Below are 26,999 nucleotides of genomic sequence, written 5' to 3' on the forward strand. Positions count from 1 at the left end.
TAGCACCGGGGACGGCGCTAAAAGGACGAGGGGGCTATGTAATACTTATGTTGTTTTAATGTGCCTTTCAGGGAGGTGGCAAGCAGAAAAAATTTGAACCTTGTAACTGGATCGCCCTCTCTCTTACCTAGTGACTGCGGCTCCCCTCCTTCTTGAATATTGTATTTTCCCTATACATCTTGTTGTCTTTAATAAAGATGTCCAAAGCAAACCAACCGGGCTTGTCTAGGAACGCTAGGAATCGGGAAGCGGAGACCAAGGAGCCTCGCCCCACAGTAAGAAACAAGGACCAAACATATTACACGGCGGCAAATCATCTTACTCCTTCCAAAACCGTTTCTTTGAAGAATATAATGACAAATTAATAATTTTTATTCAAGAAGGGTCTGTAAGAAAGGCGCAAACAATGAATTCCTGATGAGTACTTTTAAACCGTCCTTTCTCCATTTCTTTTTGATATTAGTGTCATCCAATTTTGCGCGAAAATGATGCTTTAAATATTCTCTGAGACTGATCTGAAAAATATTGCCGTGCAAAATATTTAGCTCCTCACTTGAGGAAAAAAGCATTTGTTTAGTTTATTCAACTCGGGTAGTTGATGTCCTTGGCGTAGATAATCGGCAGTTCTATTTTTTGGTATCGTTTGCTTAACATGGCATGCAGGATCTGCCTTGCATTTCAGAACTGTAAGGAATGCCCAAATGTCGTAGGAAACTGTTGCTGTTGTTGCTGCGTCTGCTGCTGCCCCTGCCCTCAGGAAGAACAAAGTGCTTCCAGTGAATGTATTCTTAGGGTGACATGCAAAGCCGGTGAACCAGAAATCAAACTGCTTAAGAAGAAGCCGAAGAAGGCTAAGACAGTCAAGAAAATGAAGCCTGAACCCGTTCAAGAAGTTTATATCTGCCATCCTGTACAATGTGTCTGTTATCAGTAGATATCCTGAAGGCGCTTTAGCAAAGTAATACTTTGGATTTCCATTTGAAGTATGAACTAAAGATGATTCTATAGCTCTTTACTTGTCTTCAATTCAAATGAAATATATTTGTTTGAAATTATTGGCCTTTTTAGGCGTCTTCACTCAATTTTATTAACGTGTGTACATGCTTTTCCTAAAAAGTCGCTTAGAAGTGCATTAGTAAGTGGCGGCGAAGTGGTTGAGGTGTATGACTTTGCGACCAAATATATTTTTGGCTTCAACAGCTTGGGTTTTCTATTTTTTTTTTGCCTGTTTTATTGTTTTATATTTGGATGGCTTTACAATTAACCCGTTTGTTTGCTGTCAGTTTCCATCAGCACTTTTATTTCCATTCTAACATCATGGTTTCTCTAAATTAGTTGGGTTTTACCCCGTAGTTAAGATATTTTGGCTCTCCTATTGTTTATCTTAATTTTATCAATCCTTAATATTGACGTCTGGGAGGTCATTATCGTCATGATAAATTGATTCCTCTAGAGGCGTTGTTAATATTTCTTCAAAAATTAGGTAGAACATAGAGCAATCCAATTTAGAGCTCCAACTTCTGGCGTTTGTGTATCCTTTTTAATGTGATACTTTCTGGATAATCGTGAAATCGCCTTGTTACCAAATAAAATGATACTTCATTTCCGACGTTTTTTCCCTTGCAACTACCTAGTGGAGTAAGATCTCCCTAGTCGTATAAAGTGATTTTGCCGTTTATCTATTTCAGCTTACAAGGGATTTGTAGAACCATTCAAATTTGAACACTAAAGGCGATCATACAAGATGTTTTGTTCCCACAAAAAGCTGGAAATGTTTCAAAATCGCTACCCTTCAAACCAATTCTAAAGTACTAGGTCACTTATTTGAACTATTTCAAAATGTCTTGAGTATTCCGAAAACAGTCCATATTTACTTTATTTTAGACAGACAAAGTGTGTGTCTGCAAGTAAAGTACTTAAATAAATTTGAACTTTAGCAGTAGTCTTAGGGTGTTCGTGAGGATGCACAATTCCGCATATTTTACTGAAATTACTTGGTGAAATCCTGTAGGGCGCTCAGCGTATTCTTTAGTCAAATTAAAAGCTCGTCCTTCTGATCTTTCTGTGTAAGGTTTCTTCTGCAAAAAATTTTACTAAATGCTGTCACATCACCTTAAATTAAACACGTTAACCTCGACAGGTCATTGCAATCAGAATATGGGCGACATATGAGCTTAACAAAGTGTCATTTCTCTTCCGCGCGCATGTTATCATCGCCATTCACGGCTAATTAGTGCTGATGGTGTGGATCTTGGAGGCTTGAACTCCAGACAATAACACCCGTGATTGGCAGTGGGGAATATTTTTTGACTCGCGAACACCTAACTTGAAATTCACCTACCTGCCGGAGTCTTAATTCCCTTTTGATAAGACATTGGGATATAAAATGTAACCTTTGGCTGCGCATCTATGAATCGGTATGAAGACAAATCTTGTTTTAGTTAAGCTGTACACTGAATCGCTATTGATAAAGCACAATCAGTCAATCAGTTAGTGGGTATGGACAGCTCCCTTTGAATGGAGCGCTTTGAAAGCCACCTGCAGCTCAAAAGACAACATACTTGTCATTTTCTCAGAATTCACTCGTACTTTGAGGCGGAGGTAAAAAAGCGGAAAAGCTTTTCACGTGTCCATGTTGCGCATCACAAGCACGAATTCGTCCATTGTCTGTTAATGGGTGATAACTCGCCCTTGCTCTGCATCTAAAGTAACCGAATTTGGTCCTCCCGTTCTCTATCATCAAGCACCAACTTTTTCTATCAATTTGCAGTCGGTCATTGAAATTCTAAAGAATTCCATTTTGTACTACCAAAGGATAATCGGCAGTTTGACGATTGTAGCAAAGGGTTACACAGATAGCGCGTCGGTTTACATTATTTTAAGCCACAAAAGTCAAAAATGCCCTTCTCTTTTGGAAAATAAAAAGTGATTCAATCCACCACTGGATAATTGTCATTGCAGAACACCTCACTACGTCAAATTTCAAATGCCATGAACAAGACAATTCAAACGCAACTGCATACGGTGAACAAAATTAATTTTGACCTCCAAACAATTTTAATGTCATCTAAACCGATCTATTTAGGTCAATCACTAAATATACACAGGTGACTTTACTCAGTTTAACATAAAAATGCCAAACCATTTCGGCATAGTACAAGAGAAATAATTACCCACTGGATTTACAAGCAACAACATCCTGTGACGTCTTGAGACTTCTCTGATGACGGAAGAAGGCCTAATACTCGGGCAGAATTCGTATTGCCGATATGTAGTAAGAGTTGAAGCTACTGGGATGGTCTGGAGGGCAGCCCATTCGGCAGAGGTACAATGGCGAAGCCCCTAAGTATCCCAGTAGCGAAACCGAGGATTAAACAAACATTTCGTATGTCCCTAAACGAAAAACGCTCAACTCCGTCGGTCAAATAAACCTGACCTAATTAAAATTTGGCTTTGCCGTATCCATTCATTGTTAACAGTGAAATTTGAAATTTTTACTTTAATAGCAAGAGTCACCTGAGGCATAAATAATTGTCTCGTCTCGAGATTGACGCCAATTTCCCACAGATCTAATCACATTAAATGAGCCTGATGAGTGCACTGTGATGTGACGTGAGGAGTTACGCACTGACAGAACTGTAGTTTTCCTTCATTTTCCCTCGCTTTAACCAGATTGACAGATGAAGCAGTTAAGCATTGCCTCCAGCCAAATGTGCAGAATCCACCGTTTTGTTTTACCGGTACTTCCGCTGGGTGGCATGACCCCTGAGCCATGCAAGTAACGCCCTTCCTCAGCCCATCTGTACGTCGACAATGCATACCCTTGCATTACGTCTTCATTCGACTGCAAGGAAGTCTCGGGGTTCTGGACAGTCATTTGCTAAATAACTCTGCTTTTAGGCCAGTGTTCCTACAGCTAGCGATGGACACGAGTGACAGCGCATTTCCCCTTCACCGCAATACAGTTTCCAAATAGGGCAAAACTTCCTTCCTCATTTGCACGTAACTTCACTGAATGGCATGGAAAATTTGTGGCTGTCTTTCTTACGGCACCGACTACGTTGTGACGGGTGGTGTAGAAGGTTGGTCAAGGGGAACGCCAAGGACGATGGCGAATGGAGGGGAGGGACTATGTACTACGTGAATAGTTTATTTAACCGGCCACTTAGGGAATCTACCAATGCTCCAAACCCTTCTCTGCGTTGACAACACATATTCTGCCCGAGTATTGTGTCTTCTTTCATCTCCAGAGAAGTCTTGGAGCACTACATTTACTGGGAATTTTAAATACCACCACTTCAAAAAGTCGTACCTTATAGTTGGATGTTTTTATTTCATTAGGGCTGCTAATTGACAAATTGCGCCAGGTTCGATGATAGCTTTGATGCCTGGATTGGTGTAATGAAGCGAAAGTAAATTACTTTATTTTGGTGGGTTAGTGGGTTGGAGGCAGGTCAAATGCAACCTTATGCTAGTATATTTGCGTGTTTTCACTGCTAAATTGGGAGAATCATTGTCAGTGGGCATTGTGATGGGAGTAATTAACTTAAGGCCCTCAAAAGTGATAAGATTCACACAGTGGACAGTTGACACTCTACTTGTTACTCGGCTGATTAACAAGGGTTATCGAAGATTGCCACTTCAAGCTCATATATATCTATTCTTTATGATAATATAGATGAAAAATTAAGGGCAATCATGTAGCTAAAAATGGAATTAAATAAAATAGAAATCACGCCGAAATACAATGATGAATTATTTAATCATCACCTTAGTCTATAAATCTTCCAAACGAGACAAGGTGACAGCAAATTCCACTTCTATAGGAAGGTTTGTCCCTAGATGTCAAAAATATAGCTCCATCCACGAACGTTTCCATTCTATTTTTTGTTCTTAACATCTTATCCCAAGTAACGGTAGCAAACAGTTCGCGAACTACAAAGGGTACCACCTCTTTCACATCCAAAAGTCCACAACTTCGCATAAAGACTTGTGCTGCTATTGCTCAGGAAGAAGCTTAGTTCTACATGTTCAACTCGTATCCTATCAAGTAGATTGAGGTCCTAGTCACAAATGCTGTTCAGTCTTTATAAAAAAATAAAAATTGTGCCTTTAAGGATGAAGTAGTGCGTGTCTTGGGAACGTTTAATGAATAGTGAGTGGATAGTAGAAGACTATCAAATAACAAGTTTTCCTCCCTGAATGAGCTCTGGAATGCATAAACCACTTTCCTTGGCAAAACAGTCAGCAAACGAACCATTTCCATCCATCCTACCATCACTAATTCATAAGGTGTGTCAAAAAAGTGAAGAAAAATGGGTTGTCTTTTAAGCTCATCAAATTCTACCAGTGCCTGTGAAAAAAATAGATATCTATGCTACTGCTACTGACAACACTTTTAAGTAGCGTTTAGATCCCGCTATCAATGCTAGCAGGCAAAACCAGTTTTAAAAATGTCAAAAAAAACAAGGTAAGTAAGAATCACTCCCTATTTCACTTTTTATGAAGGATTTAAACTGTCTTATCATGGTAAAATTATGTTGACATTTGTGTTAGTAAACCTGCTTAGTGAAGTTGATGGCGATCCTAAACGAGTTCTTGAAATGCCAACAATGGAAGTTTCCACAATTAGTACTTCACAATAAGGCCGTTGCATAATTATTAGCAATTAATATCTCTTTGATAGGAATGAAATGGCAAAAATAGCCTAAGGATTAACTAATAAAATATACCACTTGCCTACTTAATGAGTATGATCCACCGCCGACGTGATATTAGCATAGGGAAGTTGTTGGAACCGATACAAGTGATGAGATTACCTCCATGCAAATGTAGTAACTAAGTGGAAGGACCATTCTACAGTGCCGTGTAGAGACAATGGTGCGTTTGTACACTTGTCTACTCGCTAAAGCATCTATGCACAAATAAACTCCAAACTTAACTCGGTGGAGATTAAGCATTACGTGGAGACAAAGGCCTCCTTTGCAAGGTCATTTAAGGGAACAACAACTCTCTCCGTTAAATAGTGGTTGATAGCAGGGGTTTAATGCCATCATTCCTCTTCACACCTTTTTGAAATGAAGCAGAAGGAGCAAATCAATGTGGAAATATCTATCAAAGATTTCATTCTTTGCGCGGAGCCCAGATTTGGTGGGAACATAAGGTGCAAGCGTAGAAGGAGGCGCACACTCGTCTCAAGTCATTTGCATTCAACTAAGGAAGTAAAAATTGTATCTGGCACATGTTGTATCGAAAGTTTGCCCAAATAGAAGGACATCAGATGGATGATTCATTGTCTGAAAGACCGAGAGTCCGTTTAAGTTTTTAAAATAAATTATTCATCTCATTTGGGATAGCATTTCAGGCAGAGATCCACGAGTTACATTAGGCGTAGGCGTGTCTCGCCAAATGTGGGAATGGGCTGGCTGATGTCGCAAGCAAAAAATTTCACATGCAACACCAAATTCAATCAAGGTAGAGTAACCTTCAAGTTCCGAATATGATACGCGGTTTACCTACGTTAAAATTTGCATTGAAAGCATAAATAGTCAAGCATTTAAAGTAGCTGCAGAACTTTAATCATTTTAACTCCTCAATTCCATGAGTCGCTGCAGGCTGTGCTATCACGCCTAAGGCATTGCCTTCGGGTCATGCTAACAGCTTCCAGACCTTATAGACCCATACTACTGTCTCATTACAACTTCAGCGAAGACTTGGAGCACTTTATTAGTGACGGAGGTAGGATTTAACGAATGATCAAAGTTTTGTGGTGATTAAAAGCTGGTTTTTACCTTTCCGTCACCAGTTTGTTGCAGCTTGTCCACTTGCCACAAAGAAGGCAAACCGGTACTTTATCCCTCAATGTATCCCGAAAAATCTTCAGTCATTTATAAGCTTTTCCTGTCATAATGGTCCTCAAAATAGTCTAAATTGTAACTATTAGCGGCTCTTCGAGCATTAATTCATCATAACAGCGCCTATAAGTCAGTTGGAATTAAAAAACTTCCATCTTAATGCCAAATTATTAGACAATGACCTTGACGTCCTCACCTGATTGGTTATTCGCCTTGTGGCAAATACAGTCACTGGAGCACAATATGCACAATACCTGAGTTAATTTGACGACCGCATTTAGCAAAAAAAGAAATGCGTGTTGTAATTAAAATGATTCCCTTCGGTGAGGAATACCGGGGACATTCAAAAAGCCCTGAGGCACATCGCCGGCAACACTCCTCTTCTAGATCGAAGAGTTCCCAAAGTCACCGACAGAGGTATGAGAAAGCGCGATCGACTTCACGTCCAAAGAGCAAAGAAAGGTATCAGCGACTGAATGCAAAATCATCGCACTCTCGTGCAAAGAGCCGGCCACACCCAGAATCACGTTCCTCCTACTCTTACCCCTTTGCCCCAATCAAGGGCTACACCAGCTCGTCTTCCAACCCTTCATTATCATCACGTTCTTCCATCCCCACTGTTCATGAAAATTTCCGCATAATTCAACGCTGTAGAAGTCATTCGAATGTGCGCGGATCTTTGTCCCAGGCAAGACAGCATTCAGGGAAGGATACTCACCGGGGCAAGCAATGTCCTACGGTGGTTTTGGAGCTGGAGGAGGCTCAACAATCACGAAAGCCTCGACAACGGCGAAAAACGAAGAGGCGATCGCAGACCCCGAGACACAACTCCGCCACGCAGTACCCTAATTCTGAATTCTACATGATCACTGAGGTCGACAATAGGGGGACAAGCCATGAGAGGTGCGAAACTCGGAGCACTGCACACAAGCGCCGAAATTAGAACACTGAAGAAACCTGCTTTTCTTCACAATGGATACAAATTTAGCCACTTTAATGCCCGAAAATTACCGGTGTCTAATTTATATATTTATCTACTTCATTTGCCTTAAATTTTACACAATTCTTTATGGCAATAATATCTATCTAATTTGTTTGTTATTCTTTGACTTTTGTCCAGGAAAGGGGGTGGCACTGAAATTTCCCTTACTGATTGAAAGAGATTAGAATGACACGGGTCGGTATCAGCAGGCATGGGGCTGAGACCCGGCAGGGATGGAACAAAGTGGCAAAATCTTGTTGGTTTGAAATGAAATACATGTTGGACCGTTGCATTCCCTGAAAATGGAAAACACAGTTGACATGAGGGTAATTAAGTAGGACCACTTTATTAAGGCATATTAAGGGACTGTGATTGTAATAATTGGGGCGCCAAACTGTTATTTTCTGTAATGGGCCACCTAGGTGCTCCGTCTTCAGCGAAGTCTCGAAGTTGTATAGTGATAGCAACAGAAAGTGAACCACATCCTAAAATTCATCTATTTCAATTTCTATTTCTAGATGATAGACCTTAACTGGGCGGAGGGTGCATATGCTACGGAAGGGGATGTACATGACGACCCCTAAGCGGCGGCCTGAAAATGACGTCTACCGTCAACATATACCATGCTCTTTTGTTCTGCAGGAAAATGATTAACAAACGAAGCGACATTAGCCGCAAACCATCTTAAAAAGTTCGTTACAGAGTTGGCCACATCGCCTGTGTGAAGTTGGCAATTAAGTAAATCCGCTCTGCCTCCGCCTCTCCACTAGGTGGATAGGACTCCGAGAGAAATGACCGGGCAGTACTGAAGTGAGAACACATTGGCAAGGAGGATCTCTGCTACATGGCTCTACTCTTGGGCCTGTGCTCCGACGACTAACGATGGACACGCGTGATGGTTGGCACATTCCCTAGTCCACCAATACAATTCCTGTACATGATGGTACTCCAGATCCCATAGAATTGATAGGAGGGACCAGTGACACTACGATAGAATATCTTCTCAGTTGCACGCAAATTTGATTACTGGCACGGTTGACTCGTGAGCGCTTCTCCTTTCAGCAGTCAAAATTGTGGCGGGTGATGAGGTACGTTAACCGAATGGAGCGCCGGGTACGATGCCCAAAACGGGAGAGGGGCTATGGGGTACGTTGACTGTTTAACACTCAGTTACGGTAACAGGCCACTTAGGGGCTCCGCCATTGTACCCTTGCCAGGCGGCCCGGCTCCTGTGCTATGCCGGTAGCCTTCCTAGCCCTTTAGAGCATAGATAAAACATTCCACTTAAGTCCTGTCTTCTTTCACCTTGAGAAAAGTCTCAAGGTACCACACTTTCGTTTCCATTAGGCATTAAGCTTCATTAAGCAACAAACTAATACTACCAAGGGTAAGTAAAATATGCCACCTCCTTCTCTGAGTTTATAGGCATTAATATCTGCAAACTTTTCACAAAACCTCTTTTAAAGTCTCTTGCGTTGGAATCAGAGCCTACATGCCAGTTACATTCCCATTTACCTTTTTTTAATCAAAAAAATCCACATAGGAAAACTCTAATAAAATAGAATAAAGTTTTGTCAAACTGAACTGCCGACTCCAATAAAAGCAGTTCCAAACCCCAAAATTTTTGTTTATTTAAACTGACAGCCAATTAGTTGTAAATACGGGCAGCACTTTGGTCGGGAATTCTTGCTCATAGTAAGCGCCTCAGCTTGAAACCAGAAAAATAAATCCCATCTGATAGGGAGCATGTATGTCAGTCCTGAAGACCAATTTCGTCCGGTTTCAGCTAGCTTTTTGAACGTACCCAAGACTTTAATAATGTCCGTCACAGCTGACTGATTGACTCCACCCTGAGTGGGATCTCCTTTGGTGAGGTGATCCAATCTCACGAATTCGTACCCCCCAATATAGGAAGTGTGCAGCATATCCCGAATTGCGGGAAAGAAGTGCATTCGTCGCCGTTAAATGACAAATTCCGCAGGAGGAGTGCCTCAGGTTGGAGTTGGATAACATCTGCTCAACTGCGCAATTAACCCCGATGTAAAATAATTAGGCAACGATACCCCTGGGATTAGAGCCCCGCGCATTCTACGGATTTGGCAATAATTGTGAAGAGTCAAATAAATCCAAGAACCTGCACCACAAACACACTTTTGAAGAGTTTTCGCCGGATTTTTGGGCTTTTTTGTTCAATTTGGGCAGGATCCGCAACGAAACCACTAACAAGGGTCACACAAGTTTCGGTAGCTGAGAGCTTGAACCCTACCATGACTCGCGCATGAGGGACAAATCGCACTCCCAGGAGTTAAACAACTAAGTAATTCAGTGGCTTTGAATACCAAGAGTCATGGCCGAAAATATTGGTAGATGACAGATGGACAGGTTTTCAAAATGCACCTGTCAGTGAACGTAAGACATCAAGCGAAATGGTCTCCTCACTATCAATTCTCATCATACATAAAACAATTAAACGAATCCCACGGGTCTTGTGAGGTTCAGCTGTGTTGGTATGGGAAGAATGATAGAGTGGAACTCACGTGCTCACAACTAGTTGATAGCGCATAACAATCATGAGTCCACTTGATTACAAGACCTACGGCAAAGCGGCTAAGTGGTCACCGCAGTAGGGCCTTTGTCGTCCCTGAGCTTTGGGGACTGCAGAAGAGGAGCTTCAAATTAACCATTGATTCAAGTTGAGAAAATGTGATCCCTTCGGCTGTTTGAGTGCTCTAGGCTCAGTCGCCGTCGGCTGCATAAATGCACTATCATCAGAGTGAGTAAAATGCACATTTTTATCTCAAATATATACCTACATAGTTGTAGCAAATAAACAAGGGCATTTTAACCGACTTTTGCTATCTCAACACGCTAAAAGGGTAAAAATGCGAAAAAAGAGACACCGACAACTTTTTAGCAAAACACAAAACTGACTTTACCCTTTAAAATCTGTCACCAACCCGCCACAGTTACTCTTAGCTTTTGTCTTTTCTAAAGGACAATTAAAAAAAATAATGACAGACGGCCTAAACCGCCACCGATTCTCGAGAAGAACTGATAGAACAGTAAAAAAGGCAGCTTTTGAGGTACGCTCACAGACATACGCACAAACACACAAACAAGCAGACAGGCGGCAGTATACGTGTAAGATGAGCAGTAGTGGAGGCAGCAACAATCGCGCAGGTGAAGATATGCACAAGGAAGGATCAAAGGCGTCTGCACGGATTGGTGGGTAGGTAGGCATATTTACACAGACACAAATGGAAGAGAGCGAAGAGCTTCAGGACTTTGGAAGAGACTTTTCGCTCGCAGCATCAGCCTCAACCTCCGCCGCTTCACCATGCACAGTAGCAACGACCACTTGACTCGCACTCTGACTGACACTGGAGACGTCATCAGCATCGGCGTCAGGCGGTGGAGGCGGGGCGGCCGCGCAGCTTGGTTGTCCCTCAGGGGTGGGAAAGGTGTCCCAGTAATCGTCTACCGCCGAGGCCTCCGCTCCACCTCGGTGCAAACGACGACGTTCTGCTGCTCCCATCGTCTCTGTAGCCTCTTCGCCACTGGTCGACATCACTTCGTCCTCCGAGTTAAAGGCGTCAGAGCCCTCTTCGAGGTCATCATCACCATCATCATCCTCATCCTCTTCACCTTCTACGCAGTCTCCACGTTCGGGGTTCGGACTCGTGTTGACGATAGCTGGTGGAGGTATTATGTGAGGTGGCGGAGGCTGAAAAAAAGGGACAAGGACAATCGATGCAGAACGTTTAATACATCCTATTAATTTAACTCACCCCCAAGTGGCATATATTCAAGGGGAGTTAAATTTTCAATAAGCTTTGATAGAACACTGGTTTCCAACAAATACTAACCGGTACAAAAGCGTAGGGTGGAATGACAGGTAGTGAGAAGTGCGTAAAACCTGGTGAGGTCGTAGAGGCAGACCAGACACCACCACCTCCAGACGCTGACAACGGCTGTGGAGGGGGCTGATGAGAAGGGCCCCAAGGGGATCGCAGCTGCTGCATTGCCGGATGCAGCAGATGCGGCGGAGAGGAGACACCAGCAGCCGCAGAAGCGTCCAGGTGGCAGACAACGTCTTGTCGAACAGCTCGTACGGTTGCACCTGTTGTTGAGGCTGTGTTTGCCGAACGGAGATGGTGATGGAGATTATTGTAGTCCGCAAGGATATCCGGTTGACAGCCTTTTGGTATGGGGTAGGCTGGGGTCGCTAATGGTACTTCATAGTGGGGCATCTTCTTCAACTAAAGAAGTAGTGGGTACTACATGAATGCACTGGTCCAGAGCTTGCTTATCAAGCAGTTGGATGGGTTTGTATAGAAGAGGTGTCTTAGAAGGTCTTTGACAAATTTCATGCTGGCACTGATAAAGCCGTTCACAAGTCTAAATTTTTGTAACATTTTAGCCGAGTGCATCTATCGACACAAATTACGTTTCCGTGTATCTATGTGGCCACAAATCAGTATGACTCAATCCTACTAACTGTGTATACAAGACAACACAGGAATACAAATCTTCGATGCAAGTCGGCCACTATGGGCTGATAAAAAAGCACCATTTTCACGAGGACATCTACCAATTAAAAAATTTAAGCACTAGTTGGAGGAATTTCGCATGCAATATTTCATTACCTGTAAACGAATTTCGCGATAGGCAGAGCTGATAACAGAAAACCTAGTAAAAAGTAAAACTACCATGCATCAGAGTTTTTAAATGTCCGGAATTCGGATGCAATTCCGTTAAGTGAATTCAAAAGCTGTATATAGTGCAAGATAAAGAGGGGAGAAACTTACCGGAGAGGTGGGAAGAGTAGGAATAGGAGGCAGTAGGCTGGCCCCAGCACTCTGTTGTGGAGGTCCACTCTGGTGCATGGCCGCCTGCGCAGCCGCTGTCGCTGCCATGAGAGCAGCCATCATGACAGAGTCTGGTGTGCTCTCCTCACCGCCACAAGACGCCTCTACTTCCACAGGTTGCTGCTGTTGTTGGCCCATCAGATACGCCATCATCATTGACGTCGCTGCTATCAGCTGTTGTTGTTGTTGGTCAGACGTTTGTGGCGGGGGCGGAGGAGGATTTTCGGTAGCAGAGGCGGCAGCAGCGGACTGTGCCCAATGCAAAGCATCGATGAGAAGAAGGCGGGTACGCCAGAGCTCACGCCATGTTGCTCCCGCCTGTTCAGCGAGGAGTTGAAAGGAGTTGTACGACTCAGCACCCGACGAACTGGCCAGCGAGAGACGAGAGGTGGTCCCACCTCTACGTGTCCAAGAGGCTGCCGTGGAGCCGCGTGGTGCGTGTCCAAAGATCTGTGAACCACCGTCCAGAACTTCCAAGGTAGAGAACAGACAGAGGGACGTAATCTCCTGAAATAGAACAGTGTAGAAATGAACTCTAAGAACATTCAGAAGCTCACTTTTCCGACTTCTCTCTAGCTCCATTGCAGCCGCAGCGGCGCAGAGACGAGAAAGGGATCCAATGGAAAGATCTTGTTGACTGTGACCTCCACGACCGGCGCCACTGGCGCATTTCCCATTACTGGAATTTGTAGGTGAAGAGACAGCGCGATGAAGAAGGAGGCTGTTCAGGCTTCGACGCTCACCACCGCTGCCCCCACCCGCAAGGCCGAGGGTAGAGTAAGACCGCGGGACGAGGCGTCGACGACCTTGGAAGAAGAAAATAATAACCAATCAATGATTATTCCCAAGAAAGTGAAGTAAAAGTTAAAATCTAACTATCTTTTGAACAATAACAATATAACTCTATCATAGATTTGTAAGAGCTTATTGAATTTCGACCTCAAAAACCTAACGATCTTTAAAAATGTGAAAAAATTGGTTTCATAAGTAATATAGTTAAAAAAATATGCGGTCCGAGGAAGTTAGACTTTGGCTTACCTAAACCCTTGCTCGACCACATCCTACGATACCGGCTCCTACGAATTGGTCTTCCCTATACCGAAGAAGAAAATAGTTAAACTAGCCGACAAACTGATAACATATGCATCGCGTGGCTCAGTAGACCATATTCAAAGAGCTGACGAAACGAGTAAAAATCGCACCAGATTATGTTCAAGAGTAGCTGCGACCTCCTCCTCCCGCTGAATGCTGGAGAACGGGTTAAAGAGAGCGCCCCCAGCAGAGGACCTTGGTTTGTGTCCACGATGAGCGGTGAAGAGGGATTGAGAGGAGGTGAGGGAGTTCGATTTATGAATCGGTTTTGCGGCTGCCACCGCCACCGCTGTGGTCGCTGCCGCATTGCTACTAGCAACGGAAGAGGTATTCCCACCAACTCCGCGAATGGTCGACGTCGCATTCGTCGCTCCAACGGAAGACATCACCCAACCTGAGTTCAGTAGTGAGGAGACTAAATCTTGTTTGATTAGTGAAGTAATTAAAAAACATCATTTCTCAAAAACCTCAACGCAAAAAATCAAAGCCCAAAAACTTCCCAAGATACTGTTGAGTAAGTATACAAATCTACACTATGGGAAGATTTGACTACCCAACATCAATACATCTTTAAACGGCTGAACATTTCAAAGTTGCATGAAGTGAAAGAAGGCACATCCGACTCCGCCATCTCAGGCAGTCTGATACGCATTTAACCCCAAATCCAAACACTCAAAGATAGTGAAGCTATAATAAGCCAGCCTTCAAACAGCTTCATCCGATTCGGATTACCAGAAGACTGATACAGACAGTACTGCTACTAACCGCTGGAGTCTCAAAAGAACTGGGTAGCCACAGTAAACGTCAAGGCGGAAAGCCGTCAGTATGGAATTCACCGGACTGCAAAAAACGTGGCTCTAACTCCAAGATCATACCAGACACGTTGATTTTCTGTCTGTCGGTCACTATTTTCACCTTACTTTACACCAACTAACAGATGGCGGGTCACTCTCTCGTAAACTAAGAAACATGCAGGTTAATTCAATTCCAATCCTTCAGGTTCCTTTGCTTCTAACTCTTGAACCGAGTTTCTAACAGGGCATTTTGGATGATCAGAATTAAGGGGATCGTTATGATACTAATTAAGGGTTTAAAAGAGCATTAAAGACAGCGAGATGGCGCAAACTTTAAAAAGGTCAGATTACGACTCACTCCCGTCATTTGTGGACAAAGAGTAGCGTCGATTGCATCCACAGGAGACATCGGAGGTGGCCACAGTTCTGGTCACAGCCATTCCACCACCACCAGCTACGGCGATGGAACCATTGTCGGCACTGACCTTTACCTCCTCCACCGGCACAACCTCATAGTCATGGAAGAATATGCCTGGATCCCACCACGAGAACGTAGCGGGCAGATGGAAGTTCGTAGATTTGTTGATAACGATCATCTGTGGAGAAAAGGGCTTACTTCCCGTTGATTTCTTCGGACAGGCGGTGAGGAAAGAAATAACCCTACATAATGAGAAAGAGAGCGAGTTCATGGTTAGAATGCACCTAATAAACTCATTAAAACATGCGAGGAGCAAAGCAACAACTGTATTCAAACAGCCTTTGGGTCTTGCAGTTAGATTTCAATTGACTCACATTCCGTTATGATGGCTAACACAGAAAAGTGAACAATAAAAGGCCCGAGAATTTTTTAAAAGAAGGAGGTGGAGACTGTGTAACAGAATTGTATTATTTACATATTTGACTACCTTGGACTTCGTGGTCTCCCAACGCTTTTTACGTTGTGATTACTTTAAATTTTTTAATAAGACGTCGCCAGCGGCGGTGATGTACCTGCGTAGAAGACTAAGCCATTTGTGTTTAACAGAAGCGTCCAGGAGGCACATGGAAGCGAAGACAAGATTGGACATGAGGTAAGTGAAGAGGTTTAACAGGATCGGACCTGCGAGGGGACGTCCTGACGCGGAGGCGTCGACGTCCTCTTCAGAGGATATGGAGGTGGAGGAAGACACGATCTGATGGTCTTCGCGACGAACACGAAGCCCAGAGGTGATTGTGGATGCGGCGGCAGCAGCGGTGGCGTTGAGAGAATTAGGTAGAGGAGAATCGAAGAAACAAATATCCGTCGTAAATGGTGTTCGACAGCTTGATGAGGCTGCCACGCCGTCTAAGCCCATTAGGCGATGTCGCAGTTGACAGCTAAAAATTTGCATGAGCCGTAAGTTAAACTGGTTGTTAATAGTTAAGAGGTTACCATGGAAAGGAAAATAACGTGAATATCGTCAGTTGGTGTGACTATAGAATCAGTGTCAAGAATTGAGAAGCAAAGGCAATCAAGAACAAAACATACAAGAGAAACAGTCGCTGAGTCTCCAACCACTTTGGCTCCTCCACGTAGGCGTAAGCGTGAACCCCCGCAGAAAAAGTAAGGAGTGCCGTCAATGTGAGGATATATATCACTAGCGGAAATACACAAAGCAAAACGCATAATTTACTCATAGCGCCACAGTAGAACGATCACCTAATGTCGGCACGTACCGTAGGCGCGAAAGCACATTGTCAGGCGATGTGCCATTTCCCTGTCTACCGGTGCATAGGAGGCGACGACAAGGTAGCCACGCAGCTGCCATATCGATCGCATTGCCCTGCTGAGGTAGGTAACCTTGAGGAAGAGGCAGAGCACCAGAGGGGCTACCACCATGGCGCAGTAGGCCCAAAGAGTGCGGATCCCCACCAAACAAAGGCCCGATAGAGGTTCGCCATCAATCTAGCATAAAAGGAGGACGCAAGCACTACCATTTCATGGCTTAGCATACACATGTAAGCTTTATTTTATTTGTTGTCGCAAACGCTTGGATAAAATAAGAAAAGAGTATGTATACATAGTGTCGCAAGCAAAACATGTGGCAGCAGGTGAGATGTAAATTCCAACCAGCTTTGATGAGGAAAATCTCGAACTGAACGCTGGTGATGAAAAGGTATGAAACCATCAACCAAAGATACTGGAAGGGGGGTAGATTTATGAATTTTCTTAAGTAAAAAATCCATCAATCGGTTCCGGTTAGTGGTTCTTCACAAAACAAGGCTACTTTCCGAAAAATAGGCCGGTCGACGTACGACCGTCAATACTTGTCGTAGGCATGGGTAACCACAAGTAGAATGTTATAATTGGGATATTTGAGAGAAACGACTGGCCGAAGAGACTCACTTCAGAAGCAGTAAGGCCGATTAGAGCAAAGACCACAGGCACAGCGAAGGCGGCGATGCGGATACAGGTGATTTGCGACCCTATGGAGTTGAAGGTGGCCCGTTGACCAACCACCACGTCGCCTCCGCCCATTTCCGCATGATTGGCCAGTGCACAGCCAATGGGCGTAGTGGGATAGAGGAGGCGGCAAACCAATGGTAGTGATTGATGCTCCGGGCGATCGCCCTCCGACAGCTTCCATGTGGTGTTTTGGCTGCAGGGCTGACGTGGTTGAGGTGCTGCCAAAAAGAAAAGAAAACTGGCACTGGATTTTTTATTCAAAAAATGAGCTAGGTACGTGCAGTAAAGGCAAACTAGTGTAAAATCTGTTGTCAAAAATAGTCCCACGGAGTGGAAAATCACCGACATGAATATGTGATTGCTCCTTCAAAGACACGAATGGGCGTCTCTGTAAGCAACAGCTTAGCACATGCAAGAAATCTAAAAATCTACCGAGCTGATTTTTTTGTGGCGTTGAGAAATGCAGATGAAGCGTTTGCCATGTAAGAAATATGCAGCGATGCTTATGGGAAAAAAAGTAAGAAAACAGAACGATACGGTAAATTTACCCCACAAATTTAGCGATAGAAGAATTTTAGAAAAGCAACAACGCCTTACCTTTTTCCTCCATCTCAATCGCACTCAGCCGCCTCTTCGTACCTCCTGTTGCCACAGTAGAAACAGCGGGACTAGCGGGCGACACGGAACCCTCCATGGCCTCATTCACTCCACCTCCACTGTCACCGCTCCTAAGCCGCCTTTTTGGGAGTTCGCAAGAGTCAGGTGGCAACAGGAGTGCAGGATGCTTGTACCGCCAACATTGAAGGCGCCACACACCTCCACTGAGACGTCGTCGGCGAAGGGCGGGGGTGGAGCCAATCGCGGTGAAACCGACAAAGTTGGTATCAACGATGAGCGAGGCGGCGGTGTGGAATGCAGCGAAGATGGCATAGTCAAGGACGTTTGACCACAGCGCCACGGCGAGCATGGGAATGTAGACCAACATGAAACAGATCACACAGAGAATGGGCGATCCCGTTCTGCAAAGGCGAAAAGACGCGTCCTACTGAAATAGTGTTCGAGTAGGTGTACCCGAAACGACGAATTCAAAACCACTTCTGCAAAGCTTGAAGACGAGTGCTTCCGCTTCAAAGATTACAAAAAACCAGGACCAAAAATGAAATTAAAGTGGACGCCAATCGAAAGACGGTTCTGTGCACTGGGAAATTAGTCGGCTAGATGCATGTTGGGGCAGCGCAGCCTAATGTAGATGCGATTGACACGGTTAGTCCCTAATTCGTGATGATGAAAAATTTGCCGTTATCCTGTTTCTATAGTAGTTTAAAGGGGGAAACTATCGATCCAATAGGTTTACGGGGCGAGATTATGACTTGTTCAGTACATGAGGTATCTTTATTCGCATTTAAAGGCTCTCATTTATGTTCTCCATCAATAAGAGGAAGAATTACTCGCTCAAGTGATTTTTGGATCAAAGGTGCATTCAAAAAAAAAAAATCTACGTTGTCAGTGGGAACAGCGGAAATGAGTTTACTCATAAATCCCGCTCCCCCTTGGAAAATCTAGATTCAACTCAAGCTTCTTTAGGGTTGGCCGTGTTGTCATGTCAAACAGCCTTCAAGTTTTTCGACAACTAATAACTTTCGCGAAGTAGGGGAAACAGAGAAAAGCGAATCTAAAACCAATCGCAACCTGTCCTAAGAAAGAGCAGTCAACTAGCTGGTGCAAATAACTGAGTACACCCAAGTGAGAGAACTCACTGAGTCTGCGGTTCACCGACGCGCACACTGCCATCGGCACGACAGGCGACGGCATCATCCACGCCCGGCAGATGTGGTATCAGGAGGCCTAGGCAGCCGATGAGGAAGGCCAAGTGAATGAAAGTGAGCGCAGTGTGTGACAGACAACGATAAGCCGCACTCATTGTCGACATTGGCAATGTCGTTCCTCCCTCCCCGCCACCGTATCTTGGAAACGAGGTGGAAGAGCGAATCAGTCGCAGAGTGAACTAAAAAGACCCAGGAAAGAAAGCGGTGGATGAAAGTGGATGAACTGTTAAGCAGGCGGATGACTATGTAAGTCCACAGCCAATGATTTGTTAAACAGTGAGAAATGGATAAGGAAAGTTGAAGATAAAAAAGGCAGCGAGTAGTAGCCTCCGTAGGTAAACACAGAGCTAAATAAAGAGGCTTGCGATGTCACACTTTCCAAAAGCGTTGGTAGTCGTTTAAGTGCATGAGGATGACTTATTATCCCAGAAAGGTTACATAAACAGTTGTCTACCTTGTCAATGGGCATTAGGCGTGAAATGTCTCCGACAATTCATTGCTTTCTGCACGGATGCAAAACACTGCAATAGTTGACTTAAAATAGCCAGCGAGCAGGCAAGCGGTTTGAGAGGTTGTGTTCCAGTACTTGATGTTAAACTTGAAATTGAGCTATGCGATAAGCTAAAATAGACTCTCGTTCAGGCTGTAGATACTGCAATACGTTAGCTGTTTAACTCTCGATTTAGGGACTCCGTTGAGCGACCTAGCCTCTGGGTCATGCCGGTAGCCCCAATATCTTCTGTATGGTGAAAATACATATCCTGTCCGAGTATTTTATCTTCTTTCGTCTTCAGTACAGTCTCGGGGCGCTGTAGATCATGCGTAAGCTGGCATCATGAATTGACCGGAGGTTAGATATTTGAACTAGTAAAGCAACCCACCAAGGCAGAGAAGCTTCCGGTATGACTGAATGGAGTAAGAACTGGAAAAGATCTTGTATCGTTCTCCTTGCTACCACCACGGAGCAGTAAGGGGAACGAGTGTTTAGCTTCTTGAAGGGATGAATCAATTCACAAACCATACTGTCCCGCTATAGTTGTCATTCCATTAATAATAGACTGAGGCCAAAACAATGAGCCCATATGACGACGGAGCTGGTCTGGTGGATAGACTAAGCTGGAAGTGGAATTCAAGGCTGTTTCAGGAACAATAATGTAAGTTTTTGTTCCGATTCAAGAAAGTGATGACTAAAAAAGGTTGGAATGAATAAAAAGCAGGTGCTAGAAACGAGACTTAAGGATGGATACTAGTAGTGCCATAGGCGCTGCAAATTACTAGCAGTATTTTACGCTCATTTTGCATGATTTTGTCCCTTTCTCTCTTTCCTTCCTTTGCTACTGTTGTTTAAATTATGACTGTCTGCACCGCCGAAAGGGGATTCACATTACTGCCGCCCCGTCAAATCGGCTTGCCCAGATGGGTGAAAACAATGTTTGCCTTTGTGCAATTATTGTAGCATTAAACCACGGCAAGTATAAAAAACGCGGTTTCTCTATTGGATCGCTTTACTACCCCATTTCGTCCTCTCCCATTGCCCTGTATTTAAGCTAGTGAGAATGAGCGAAGGCTTTAAACCACCAAATCTGACAGGTGACACAGCAGGCACCACGTCAAAAGCTTAAAATGGCTACAGTTTAGATAAGTGACTCGACCAAGGTATAAGCGAAGAATGAGAAGACCTAATCAATTAATGCCCCAGGAATGACACTCATGATGAGGAAAGTGACTTCTTTTGTCAAAACATTGGACACGTGGACGAGTCTAACTGATCACATTTCAAGGCAGGCAAAACATAAAGTCATTCGTCGGTCATATACTACTCACAAATAGTAAGGCCTGTCAACGATGTGAATTGAGTGCTTATATTCCAACTTTCAAATAGGACTCGAATAAATTCTGACTCAAACGCTAGGCAAATGGAGGAAATCAAAAATGTAAGTTAAATAAATAATTCAATAAGGATGAAAGGAGTGCTCGTATTTAAATCTGCAAGATAACCATGAAGTGACGCTGCTAACTGAAGTCAAGATCATGAAAATACAAACCTTAAAGACTACTTAGATCGTGGTTGCAAAAAAAGCAAGAAAAAAAAACCTACAAGTACGCAGACATTGACGAGGATACCGGCGACAGCGGCTGCGAAGATGAGATTTCGGGCAAGAGTGTAGTGCTCTGGTCGGTAGATGGGACTGCGACAGGGAAAGGCGCACGTCGCAATGCCCTTGATCCTGACAAGGCGTTGGGGGCATTTAACAGTTGCAACAGCAACTATGACAGTAGTATATTTTGGCCTAGCTTACCAATTTCGACTGTTTGTGGTGGACATCAGTGGTGCCTGGCATTCCGCCTTGTTGGCGTCGAATATCTTTGGCCGCAACTTGTTCTAAAGCGAGAAGACGAGTGGTAGTGCCAAATTTCTAGGTGATGGTTGTGTAGGTGTGAAGTTGAAAGGGAGAGGAGGTATGGAGTGTCAAGGAATTGGATCGGAGTACTCATTCAGCGCGTATACTAAACCAGGTGCCAACTAACAATCCCTGCTAAACATCGAAGCCGTGGAAAATGCGTTAAAATTAATCAAACAAACTGTGGAAAACGACTTTTGTTAGTACATCACTGAGATTCGTTGCTGTGAGCCACATAAACAAATTGGCACGATCTAAGTAAGTGCACTGCATAATTCAGGCATAGTAGAGTAAGTTGAGGACTATGTCTGACGCTACACTTTAGATAAACCACGGCAAGAGTCTCCACGAGATATGAAATATGGTGAAACTAAGAAAATGAAAGGTTTTTGAGACATAACAAGAATTATTAAACATGAAATTCAAGGAAAACAATGGCAAATAATTAAGTCATTCCTAGTACTTACACTATGAGGCACAAATGACGGTGAAAGAATAACGAACTACGGAGAACAAGCGAACGTGAGGATATGACCCCAAAAAGTGACTTGTGGAGATAAAGTCATGCACAGTGGAGGCAAATAAAACTGAAGACTGGACGAGACAAAAAAGCGTATTTCAAACGAATTCCTTTAAAAATCTCACAAAGGAGTCAAGAAAGAAATGAAACCGACCACCGGGAGTGAACTTAGGCCAGAGGTTTGATTAATTTGTCCTAAATTAAAAGCAAATTTTTAAAAATGCTGAAGTACTTTGAAGAGCAGCGTAAAAAAAAGTTGGAGATAGAATGCACAAATTGCCTTAATTCAAAAGGAAGGTTTGTCTTAATAGCTACTTACCTGAGAGAGGGGGAATAACCTCAAATAAGCAGTAGAAGGCAATGAGAGCCGAAAAACAGGCATACTTTCTTGAAAAATTGCAATCGTTTGTTAAAGACGTCATGTTTTGCGCATCTCCTTTCATGAAAAAGAGCGCATATTAAAGTGAACAAACACGAAACTGTCTTAAAAGAATTAGAAACTTAGAAGGAGAAAATAATGTTACTTCAAAACGAAGGGTTTAGAGATTAACTAGTCATTCAATGAGAAGAAAAGGAATACCCGTTGAATAAAGATGACGCCAAACTGTATCAAGAGGAAAACAAGAAGGGGGCAGATGTAACTGTGAAACCGTGGATTATAACAGTTGAATGTAAAAACAGGTGGATTTCTTGGCCAGCCATTCGGTAACGGAAACAGGAAGAGATACAGAGTGAGCACAGAAGTCAGCGCCAACCTGCCGACAAACGGGAGCATAGATGTCACACTGGAGGAAGCGAGGCACACTATCGCCAAGCAGGCTGCGTCCACCGATTCCGTGACCGGAGAAGAGAAGAGGGCAGGCCTTCCGGACCGCCAGGCACATGCCACGCTCGGGCAGGACGACCTGCGAGTACTCCACTCGCACCGTTTCTGCTGCTGCCGTCGTTGGTGATGATCCCTTCAAGCGTTGACACTCGGGCACGTAAACGGTACAGAGGAATATCTACAAGCATGATGGGAAGTACTACTGAAGCAATATGTGGTCGGAGAGCGAAACTCCAGATCCAGTAGCTATATAGTGGAATGGAGGGTGACAGTAAATAACCGGAGGCTGGAAATGTATTCAGCAGTGAAGTCTTGTCGATGATTTTATGTAGGTATTGTGACGTCTAATTGAGACCCACCCTTTGGCGCTCGAAAAGGGCGAAGCGGAGAAGTGGGTGAAGAGGTTATTGCGAAAAAGACGACTATCGTTCCCTTCTCTTCATACACGAAGTTCTCCCAGGCTCCACCACAGTATAGCAGCTGGATTCCCCTGTCTGCATCGATGACACCGCGGGTGCGTGAAAAACGTGTCTAGTTTACACACTCACATAGATGGGGCACACTTCGAGGTTGATTTGTACCACTGCTATCACTGCACTCGCTTCGCTCCATGAAACAGTGGAATCCGCTACAAGAAACCACTGAATGTTAGCTCAAAATACTGGGTCCAATCTCCGAGACGGAGCTATAACTCCGGTCAGAAATAGTCTTTACATGGTGAAACGTAAGATCTTGTTTTTAGACCTCGCTAAGAATGTAGCGAGACGACCGGTACATCTGATAGCTAAACCATGGAGAAAAAAAGCATGGAAAATAAAACGCACTGAGTAATATCAAGATGTGAGCAAAAAACTAGCAATGGGTCATTTTTTCAGTAAATACACTTTTTAAGGGATCATGTTTAGCATTCCCACGATTGCAGACACGAAATAGGGCGCCTACTACTTCGAATTCAGCAATCACTGATAGCGATGCATATGGTAAAAAAACATTAATAGGGCTATTTAGCCTCCTCACCAAATTAAAAGCTGAGTCGTTAAGTTGGTGACTAGCGCCAAGAAACTAAGCAATGGATGAAATTGCTTTTCCGCCTCTCCCAATGCCAGCACGGCTTACAGAGATCCCTAATTGGAATAGAAAAGATCTCTTCCAAAAATAAATTATTTTTTACTTATGAATATAAAAAGTAAGCAGTGTATTTATAAAGCGCAGAAAACCATCCAATCAAACGAGGCAGGCAACAATTTTTCATCTGTCCATTTGAACACGCTGCCTCTACGGTGCATTTGCAAGTCCAGCGACTTTTCAATGCATCCTAAATTTGGCGTTGACAGTTACAAATGCTATATAGTCGAGCGAACCATAAACAGGTTATGACTTATGGTCACAGTTATGGAATGTTTTTGGTGTGGCTACCTTTTTATGTGGCTAAAAGCATAGATCACCACTAGGATAAATGGACCATCATTGACAATAACAGAAATCGCCAAACGCCATAGCAACGAGAGACAGGACATTATGCGGGTTCTAACAAAACTCAAAATGGATAGAAATGAAGGCTGACTCCTGTTTCACTAATTTGTAGATGTGAAATGTGGGAAGAATCAGTCAGTGGAAAAGTACTATCCATACCGGAAACGGAAGAGAGCTCTGTGTTAAAGCGGTTGCTGATTGGGCAAAGGGAAGAATGGCATTATGAGGCTGATGATGATGATCCACGCCATCAGAGAAAGGTGCAATGAATCATAAACGATGCCCATGAGGATTTGGATAAATAAGGGAATGAAAAGGGAGCACGATGATGGCCGAGGGAGGCCACCCAAGGAGAGGTGACTGTGTCCACCCAGCACAAACACACACACGCATACAGCCCACTTTTACAAAGGCGTGTGCACACACGCACAACACACAAAGACGGTGTGTGCGCCTATGCGCATCATCGGCGCTTGCGGCAGCATCAGCAACGCCAACTGTCCCTTTTCCCAAGAGAGACCTAAAAGCAGCGTAGCAACTGTCTCCCGTTGCCTGTCCACTCCTCCGAACTTGAAGGGAGAGTGCGAATATGCTCTTTTAGGCAAAATGTCCGCTCCATCATGTTATTATACCAATATTACCCACTGGTGCAGAGAGAGGAGGAAAGGCGCTTAGTTCTTCATCTTCGACCCATTCAAGCCCTGCGTACCAGGATGTGTCGATTAATAGATTAAAATGGTGGAAACAAGAGTTCCTCGGCAAAAGACATCAACTAAAATCCAAACAAGTGGAAAATTCAAACGGTAAGCAATAACCGTCATCTGATAGTCAGTAAAATTGGTTGGTGCAAGCCTAATTCTTGTAAAGACGAATAGGAAGCTGAAAGTTCGGTGAAATTTAAGAAAAGCTATGAAAGCAGTGGCAATTTATATTTGATATGCTAATAGAGTGACCAAAAAACAACTTCCCAAGCCTAAAAAATGAGAAAACAGCACAATGATAAGCATCCCAAGAAATCTATTCAGTAAGACGCTCTCAAACGTAAGGTTTACGTCCTCGACCGATTTATTACGAAGATACTGCTTTCACTTAGAAATACTAGAACAACAATCGTACATCTATAAAGGATTGAAATGCTGTTTGCAAAAGCCTGTGATGGACAATCGGCAGTAGAATCACTTGTAGCGGACGAGAAGACTAATTTTTCGGTAAAAGAAATGCCACGATTTTGGGATTTGTCGACATACGATGTCGAAAATGAGTCTAAACCCATTGGAAATTCAAATGAGAAAATGGGGATAAGTAAATAATTGCGAAATTGATGGCAAAAACGCAAATAGGAACGGATGCATTGCTTCCCGGGTACAAATTATGATTATTGAACTGCAAAATTAACAAAATAATGGTGCTGCCAACACCATCCCATTGTCAAGATGATCGTTACATTGGCTTTCGTCATTTTACGTACGGATTGCTAAGGGGAAAGACTAATCAAACGTCCAGAAAAATAAACGTATCTTGCTGTCTAACCATTGGCACATTTTAAAAGCTACAGAACTGCAGAAATAACTATAAACCATTGATTGAAGCAATTCAATGCTTTCGAGACACAAAAAATGGAAAATTTTAGTACATTGACACAAGTTTTAAGTGCTAGTACGATGTGAAGATGCTAAAAGTGAACCAAAACACAAACAGTTAAACTGGTGACTTTCGATGGAAAAGTTATTCTAAACAGCAACGTACTTGGAGTTTGACCCAGCATGTTGGAATAGCCCTCAATGCGGCCCAGGTCTGAAGGTCAAAATGGGAGACATCATCAATGATTGGGCCGTCAGAGGTAAAGTCGTAAGGCAGGGGTGTCCCCAGACAACTCTGTTTCAGTTGGCTATCGATTGGTTTGCAGCGACCTGCCACAGTGACTGTACAGTTGTCCCTGCCAGCAAAAAAAATAGTTTCTGATCTAATTCAGACTGTGCACTCATGCCAAACTGAAATAAAGGATGGGATCAGATAGAGGTCAGATATTTACTTGTGACGACTTATCATCCCGCACAGTAGCTTAAACAGAGAGGAAATCACAATTAAGAGAATCTGTAATCAGTTCTGATGAGCCGATGCATAAAATGGACTGTTATTAAACGTCATCTTACACAAAAATTGTACTTGAGATCAGAACTACACCTAACTCATGACTGAAAGTATTCAGATAGCAATCGGAGGAAAACACCAGCCAAAGAAAAGTAATTAAATAGTACATGTAAATGTATAAGTAATGCAAAAATCCTAGTAACAAATCATGTCGACTCCTATCTACAATATATTGAGGAGAATTTCATTAGTCGGTTGTAGTGCCCTCAATTGAACTCATTACCAGATTATGGACAAAAAATCCAACTATATTTGGAATAAAGAAATAGGGACTTACTGATTGTGGAGCCACTTATTGGTGTCTAGAGCAGAGATCTCCCCATGGGACAACGAGAAAACGAATGATAGCAAAAACAGTGATAGAGTCTATGGAAAAACAATGGATTCCGGAAATCCTCAAAACTACCCTTCCATCAAAAAACAGGGAAAGATAACACATTCTTCTGTTTCATAAAATACAACCCCCGATCAATACGGAACCCCTACCATATGCTTGCATTTCTGGCCTTCAAAATGTGTATAACCAAGCCGCCACTGCGCACAGTAAATTAAACAAATCCTGAGGTTGTTTGCAAAAAAATCAATTTTAGCACGCTTTTATTGCCAGCTTTACTTACTTTCGTGAGTAAGTTATAAACAAAAAGACCTTTTTTGTATGATAAGGATGGACTTACACCCAAACCTTTAATTGCACTTTAGACACTGCCATTTACACAAGTGTAATGCACCAAACAATAATATGCGCGCTTGTATGAATTGGACTTCCGAATAACTTGCGCTATGCCT

The 26,999-nt window shown here is 43.3% G+C and overlaps 2 protein-coding genes across 2 annotated transcripts in view; one reads left to right on the plus strand and one right to left on the minus strand. All coding sequences in view use genetic code 11, as the record gives it.

Moving 5' to 3' along the window:
• The window catches only part of EGR_06628 (hypothetical protein), a gene marked incomplete at both ends in the record, with an annotated part of 3,898 nt that extends 2,563 nt beyond the window's left edge, over window positions 1-1,335 (plus strand). The window contains 3 exons of the mRNA XM_024495877.1: window positions 891-958; window positions 1,009-1,135; window positions 1,201-1,335. Coding sequence (XP_024349735.1) covers window positions 891-958; window positions 1,009-1,135; window positions 1,201-1,335 — 330 coding nt within the window. The remainder of the gene's footprint in view (window positions 1-890; window positions 959-1,008; window positions 1,136-1,200) is intronic.
• Window positions 1,336-11,113: 9,778 nt separating this feature from the next.
• On the minus strand, window positions 11,114-26,922 carry EGR_06629 (Smoothened; the record flags this gene model as incomplete). Its single annotated transcript, XM_024495878.1, has 19 exons — window positions 11,114-11,560; window positions 11,703-12,095; window positions 12,645-13,174; window positions 13,262-13,510; window positions 13,743-13,797; window positions 13,907-14,190; window positions 14,949-15,250; window positions 15,581-15,946; window positions 16,098-16,206; window positions 16,286-16,514; window positions 16,956-17,233; window positions 17,613-18,034; window positions 18,773-19,020; window positions 20,940-21,069; window positions 21,142-21,224; window positions 22,519-22,767; window positions 24,500-24,631; window positions 25,809-25,998; window positions 26,888-26,922. The coding sequence occupies 19 exons, from the start codon at window positions 26,920-26,922 to the stop codon at window positions 11,114-11,116; spliced, it is 4,731 nt and encodes a 1,576-aa protein (XP_024349736.1).
• Window positions 26,923-26,999: the final 77 nt, after the last annotated feature.

Source organism: Echinococcus granulosus (assembly GCF_000524195.1).
Source record: "Echinococcus granulosus chromosome Unknown EG_S00060, whole genome shotgun sequence".
NCBI lineage: Eukaryota > Metazoa > Platyhelminthes > Cestoda > Cyclophyllidea > Taeniidae > Echinococcus > Echinococcus granulosus.